Below are 6,943 nucleotides of genomic sequence, written 5' to 3'. Positions count from 1 at the left end.
GCGCAACGAAAGCTGTTATTTTCTACACATGCATCTTCTTGGTGAAAAGATAAAATAAAGGCATGGTGCTTCAATTATCATACATCCATGTTGTCTTCTTGGTGAAAAGATAAAATAAAGGCATAGTGCTTCAATTATCATATAATTGAATTTCGAGACCAAATCAAAACATGTTCATTTGACCTCTTACTTGTAAAATCATAAACTGCTCCCTCCAGCCAAATAGTCGTGGGATGTTTTTTTATTTAAAAAAAAAGAAAAAGAAAAGAAAAAAGCCGCGGTTACTTTCAAGTTACAGCAGCAATGCTCTCTTTAATCAATCTCTCACGTGCCGCGACTGCCGGCATCTGTCCTTACACACGTGTGCCCCCCTCAACCTCCCCCCTCTTATAACCTCTCTCTCTCTCTCCTCCTTGCGAAACAAACGCTTCTCTCGTTTAACGACTCCCGTCCTTCCCCTCTCTTTTCAACGCAGCTCGCCATGTCGGTCAGTAGCGTCACGTCCTTGTATTTTTTTTTTTATCTTGTTCTTAATTTATTCTGAGTCGAGCAATTTCGATCTCTGACTGATTAATATGCATAGATCTATTTTCTGCTTTGCAATTTCTTTTTTGTGCAATCTTAAAGCTTTGTTGCTCGCTATAAATTATTTTTTTGATTTATTTGTATGCGTTGTTTCTAAAGATATTTTTGTTTGTTTGGGTACTGAAATATTAGATTTTCATTATTAATTTCTTATCTCGATTGATACCGATATGATTTGCTGTTACTAAAATATATCTTTGTTCGGTGAGGATGAGTGTATTAGTGCGGGGTAAATCTTTCAATGGCCTCAATGCTTGCGACGAGGAAGTTTAGTGGCTTGGTTTGTATTACTAGATCATAGCAATCATAGGTTTATTTAATTTCTAGTTACGGATGTGGAGTCTAAGAAGGATTTGTAGTCCATTAGTTTCTCATAATTGGAGCTTTGATTGTGAAAATTGCGAGTGATCCTTCATTCTTGGCTCTCACAGTAACATGGAAATGAAATATTGGAGACTAAGCAAGATCCCACCAGTAATCGTTATTCTGATTGGTTTCTTCACTGTTTATATTAGATTGGGATGAAGTTCGTAATTGTTTCTAAAACCATGTCTATTCATGCAAAATAATGGTTAAGTTAAAATTTTGCAAGGGAATTTTTGTTAACTGAGGCTGAAGAATACTTGGACTATAATTTCTCCATCTTTATTTGAATATGTTAAGGTGTAGCCAGGGCTAGTGGACCATTAAGCTACCACAAACCAGAAGCAAAAAACTAGACCCTTGAACTAAATATTTTATGCGTGAAAGTGTGATTTCGAATGGAGATTACCCACCAAGCATACAAGAAGAACACGAGGCTGGCCTGATTGCCACTACACATATTTTACCTTGGATTTGGATTTCCAGTCAGTTTGATGCGCTTCATGTCTTTTGGTGCACTTTTCTTTGTCTGGAATTCTTTCCCATGGTCTTTGCATTTTCTTTTCTATATTTCATCCCTTTCCTTCTTTCTGGATTATTGATTTTTTTTAGGGTTTTATTGTAGAGATTTTTTCTTATTCTTAGACCTGGCAGTGGAGCAGCAAAGCTTATTTTTTATTATTTTTTTATTAGGGCCTTAGCTGATAGTTGATACTGTGAGTCACTCCTCTTTGCAAATCTATATAATATCGGGGCTTAGGATTTCATTTCAACCTTGCAGGCCCTTGCTTTGATGTAATTTTCCGTAGGCATTCTATTATTCTGTCTGAGATTTCTAGTTTATGTGCTGTGCTTGCCATCCTTATTTTTCATTGTGGCTCCACAGGGCACTGATTTTTTCATTACTTTTATTTTTTGCAGGTAAAAACAGTAAAAGTCAGCAACGTTTCCTTGGGAGCATCTGAGCGAGACCTCAAAGAATTCTTTTCTTTTTCTGGTGATATTGAATATGTTGAAATGAAAAGGTATTGTGCCGTTCATTTCCATGTTCTCTCCCCTACTCATTCTTTCATTTTTCTTTGTTGTTTGAATACCATCTCTTATGCTTGTACAGTGATAATGAGCGATCTCAAATTGCATACGTTACCTTCAAAGATTCTCAAGGAGCAGACACAGCTGTTCTTCTCTCGGTAATTATTTTTCAGTACCTGCATCACCACTAGATCAATGGGCCATTTCTTTTTATATGCATTGATTTTGCCTCATGAGTTCAATTAATGTCTTTTTCCCCTTGAAGGGAAATGATCACGATACTGCATCCTCTTTTATAGAGAATATTTGCTTCTGAAGTCATAGGATTTTGTGTGTTTAGATCATGCTTGAAACGTTGTTGTTTAGCTTGCAATATTATGTCAGCAATGATCATCCTATGATCACAGGATGGTCATCGCAAAACTGTCTTCTATTGGAAAAAAAAGAACATTATTTGTTTTTCGGAGCCTAATCTCTGTGATCCAATGGCTTCTCATATTTCTTTTGATAAGCAAAGGAAATTTATATAAAAGGCCCAAGAGGGCTGTAAGTTTACAAAGAAGGAAAAATTTATATTCAAAATAATGGGTCTATAAACTATGCTGTGTTGGTTACATTTGTAAAAGCTTCATCTGCATTCTGTTAACTTGAAGTCCTAATAGAGAAGCCTCTTCCCTTGCCAATGCCATTTCTGTTCCTATGCAACCAAAATATAAGTTAATGAGATAGTACCATAGCCATCTTGTTTCCTTTATAAAATCTCCACCCCTAGCTTCTCCTTCCAGAACTTGTGTATGACGAGAGTGGCACTCAGCACCATTAAATAGCTTGTAAAGTGCTTTTGGGGTCAAAATTAGTGTAGCAACAGGTGTTTGACAAGATCCATCCCTTACAACGATAGCACCGATTCACCGACATTGTTCCCCTCCTTCTATAGGTTATCAGTATTCAAAATCTTACTTCCAATTCAAAAGATCAATGTAGAGGGGACTTGGTCTTCCATATTACTAGTTTCTTTGGGAAATCAGTTACCTCCTTAGTAAATTGCTTTCTTAAAGCTATGTAAGAAAACTTCTCACAGATAACTGAGCTATTTTCGAAGTTGATAGGGTTTTTCTGAATATACACGGCTTGCTTTCCTTAAGCAACATATTAGGTATCGTACTAAACTGTTTTTTATGTCAGGGAGCAACAATAGTTGACCTTTCTGTCACTGTGGCTTTGGATCCAGATTACGAGCTTCCACCGGCTGCTTTAGCAGAACTCTCTGTAAGAACGTTGTACTGAACTTCTGTTAGCTTATAAACCCTAGCACTTTACTGAACTGGTTATACCCACCCATCTGCAGGCAACAGGAAATAAAGCTCCTGGTGATGAATCAGCTTTTCGGAAGGCAGAAGATGTGGTTAGTGGCATGCTTGCGAAGGGTTTCATCTTGGGCAAAGATGCAATCAACAAAGCAAAGGGTTTTGATGAGAAGCACCAGTTGACTTCGACAGCCTCAGCTAAAGTTGTTTCTTTTGACAAAAAGATAGGTCTCACTGAGAAGATTAGTGCTGGCACCACTGTTGTTGGTGACAAAGTCCGGGAAGTGGATCAGAAATTTCAGGTTTCTGAGAAAACCAAATCAGCATTTGCAGCTGCTGAGCAGAAAGTCAGTACCGCAGGATCTGCCATAATGAGTAATAGGTACGTGTTTACTGGGGCTGCTTGGGTGACTGGTGCGTTCAATAAGGTTGCCAAGGCAGCTGGGGATGTTGGCCAGAAGGCAAAAGAAAAGGTAGGAATGGCTGAAGAGGAACAAAAGAGGAAAATGGTGGACGACTTTGCTCAGGTCCACCTATCTGAGTCTCCCAAAGCATCCGATGCAAGTGACCAGAAGCCATCCAAGCCTCCACCTGCACAAGGTTTGATTCTTTGATTTACAGTTGTAAATTTTTCAACTAGAACGTTTGTATTTTATTATCTCTTGATTACTTGCTGGAGTTCTTTCAGCATGGAAAAGGCTGTTAATGTAGGACTGGTTGCTCCAATTAGTTGGATAAGATTGCATGCAATGTCTCGACTTCTTCCCCCAGAATGACAATGTACAAAATTTCGTTAAATCTTGTTGTTTCTGTTATTTTCTTTCTTACTGAGGGTTCGTAATTTCTAGTCATATACGAAATAAACTTACTTGATTCTACGCTAGAGGCATGGCAACTGGTAGTCCTGGTCGTATGACTTCAATTGGAGAAATGTTGGGCAATTCGGGATGCATGTCCACCCCTAGTCGGAAAGTGTCTGCTGGAGTGATGAACAGTACGTCTGAATGATAAGATTACGCAAGGAAATTGTCCAGCTCATCAGAAAAACCTTTCAAATCCTAAATGGGCAAAGATAGTTAGGCATTCATTTGATAGAGAAGAATAAAATGAAATTTAAAATCAAATATCAATCACAGGCACCTCCTACATTGATGCATCTTTCGAGGGCTCATGCCATTCTTCGGGCACTGTTTATAAATTGTGTAGCGAGAGCTCCCGTTCCAAGTTATTCCATGTTATTTCGTCTAATTTCCAGTTCCTCTCACTTCTCTGAATGGCTCTGTTTGTGCATGACTGTCTGCTATCTTTTTGCCTGGTTCAGCCTACCTGTAGAAATTGTTCCCTGCCTCAAAACACGGTAGCACCTGATAGGCGAAAAAAGGAATAAAGACATAAAATTACTGTATATTTTCTTCGAAAGAAGGAAACAAATGTCTCGCTCATCAATTTCCCAACAGGAAGGTTTCTTTGAACGTTGAGATTAATTCCTTGTCCTATCTTTTTAATTTGCAACGTAAACAAGTGTAGCACTATACTTGATGATGCTAGATATTTGTTTTCTTGCACGGATAAATCGGATTATTCAGAAAGTGGACTCTTCATTCATTACCTCCATATATGGTCTGAATAGAAAGGAAAAAACACCTTTCACCAGAACAAATAATTACATGGCATGGCAGTTTCTGCAACCCAGTATTGTAATGAAGTCACAGCTATCATAATTTGCCAAATCCTAGCAAATTTACATATCTTTGAAGGTGAAGTGCTCGTTTGTTTTTGGGGTGCATCCTACGATTGCACCCTAAAAAACATCTTTTTTACACTTTTAATGAGTCACACAGGCTGTTTGGATCTGAGTGAGTTGTAGTGGCTTTTTGTTAAAGATATAATATTTTTTAAACACAAACTATATCTTTAAAAGCTATAAAAACATGTTTTTTACTTGAAAAAACACAAACTACCTCCCATTATTACTTTGTAATTGCCCAACCAATCCAAAAACATAAAAAAACCGCAAGTTTACAGCTCTTTAAACACCAACATTTAATTTCACATTTCTTCCGATTCTATAGGTTAAGATGATTTTCAAATAAATAATAATATTATTAGTCCTTTTCATAAAGACCAACAAAAATTCAATTTATTAACGATATGCTCCTCATATTTACAAAAAAAAAAAAAGGTCACAAAGTTCGAGGCATTTCTAAAAATTGAAAATCAATTCTATAGTGGGAACGCAATTTACCATTATCCTATAACTAGCTACTACCCACGAAACAATACTTTGTAATTGCCCAGCTGTGGGATTTGATATCAAGATTCCCTTGCATGATTCGGTAATTACCCTACTATATATTAAAACAATTATGAAAAATCATATAGGTACACTAGTAATATGAACGATGCTCTTTTTTTTTTTTTTCTATTTTAAACTTGAGAGGTAAATAATAAGTTGACATGAAATATTTTTTTCAATTTTTTTCTTAGTTTTTTTTTATTGTTTGGTTATATTACTTTTAAACTTGACAAATCAGTTAGTTAAAATTGTATACCAAACAATATTTATGAAAAATTAAAATTTTTATTATTTTTAAATTGTCTTGATATGTTGATGTCAAAATAATTTTTTAAAAATAAAAAATATTTACTTAATACATTTTCAAAATAAAAATACTATAAAGAACAATTGTTACCCCTCTCTCAAACACATAAAATAAAAAGTTAAGTAGAGAAGTTTTAAGATTGGCTCATTAAAATTAAATTAAATTTAATAATAATATTGAATAATTTTTCAATAATTGTATACTTTTTATTACATTTTTAAGAAAAATGATACAACCAGGGGGCCTCGGGGGGGCCCAGGGCATAGAAAACAGTAAAATTGAAACATTGGAACAGTTAAGACTTTGTTTGCTAAAAAATAATTTATTTTAAAAAAATTAGTTTTTATTGAAAGTAAATTTATATAAAGTGAATTATTTTTAATATTTTTTAGTGTTATAAAAAATAAATTAAAAAATATTTTTCAGTATTTGATCAAGTAATAAAAAATAAATTAAAAAATAATTTATTTTTTTGAAGTTTAAAAAAATTTAAAATAAATTTGACAAATAAAAAAGCTGACGAAGAATAAAATTATTTTATAAATTATTTTAAATAAAATAAATAATAATTAAAATAATAGAAAACAAATCTAATAAATAAAAAATTTTAATTAAAAAAAGGATAAAAACAAATAAAAAATAAAAAATAAAATTAATATAAAAATCAAATAAACTATCCTAAAACTAAAGATTAAATTTGATATAAATAAAAAAACAACAAAATATTATTAAAATTTTTACATCTCTATGTTTTTTCTTCAAAATAAAATGAAAAAATTTTTTCTAAAAATTAAATTAAATACTTTTTACTGAAAATACTTATTATTAATGGCAAATAAATATTTAAAAAATTTTAAAATAATTTTCAGAAATAACCAATTTAGTCGGCGACTAAAACTGAAAAGATAAGATTACCATGGCATCATGAAACAACCATGCAATTGCGGTTTATGTTATTGAAGCAGGTTTAGAGCTTGTTTTAAAGTGTGGTTATTGTTATTTTTCAAATAATTTTTGTTATTGTTACTTTTCAAATAATTTTTCATGTTTTTC

The 6,943-nt window shown here is 33.6% G+C and overlaps 2 protein-coding genes across 3 annotated transcripts in view; one reads left to right on the top strand and one right to left on the bottom strand.

The window, feature by feature from the left end:
- Positions 1 to 251: 251 nt before the first annotated feature.
- On the top strand, positions 252 to 4,108 carry LOC105121532 (uncharacterized). 2 transcript variants are annotated; one of them, XM_011020208.1, is made up of 6 exons: positions 252 to 487; positions 1,642 to 1,743; positions 1,870 to 1,973; positions 2,063 to 2,138; positions 3,166 to 3,249; positions 3,329 to 4,108. In XM_011020208.1, the coding sequence occupies exons 3-6, from the start codon at positions 1,966 to 1,968 to the stop codon at positions 3,899 to 3,901; spliced, it is 741 nt and encodes a 246-aa protein (XP_011018510.1). In that variant the 5' UTR covers positions 252 to 487; positions 1,642 to 1,743; positions 1,870 to 1,965; the 3' UTR covers positions 3,902 to 4,108. The 2 variants fall into 2 exon arrangements, with proteins under 2 accessions (XP_011018510.1, XP_011018509.1); XM_011020207.1 differs by lacking the exon at positions 1,642 to 1,743.
- A 271-nt stretch (positions 4,109 to 4,379) lies between these two features.
- Positions 4,380 to 6,943, bottom strand: part of LOC105121533 (uncharacterized) — a 4,024-nt gene continuing 1,460 nt past the window's right edge. The window contains exon 4 of the mRNA XM_011020209.1: positions 4,380 to 4,651. The gene's annotated coding sequence lies outside the window, so the exon portion shown is untranslated. The remainder of the gene's footprint in view (positions 4,652 to 6,943) is intronic.

This window comes from Populus euphratica, unplaced genomic scaffold (genome assembly GCF_000495115.2).
Source record: "Populus euphratica unplaced genomic scaffold, PopEup_1.0 scaffold25.1, whole genome shotgun sequence".
Taxonomy (NCBI): domain Eukaryota; kingdom Viridiplantae; phylum Streptophyta; class Magnoliopsida; order Malpighiales; family Salicaceae; genus Populus; species Populus euphratica.
The sequence above is the reverse complement of the archived record's forward strand: the minus strand, read 5'-3'. Positions and strand labels throughout refer to the sequence as shown.

Coding starts and splice junctions, on each gene's coding strand:
- LOC105121532 (XM_011020207.1), top strand. Junction 1,974..2,062: donor GAATATGTTGAAATGAAAAG/GTATTGTGCCGT, acceptor ATGCTTGTACAG/TGATAATGAGCGATCTCAAA. Junction 2,139..3,165: donor ACACAGCTGTTCTTCTCTCG/GTAATTATTTTT, acceptor TTTTTATGTCAG/GGAGCAACAATAGTTGACCT.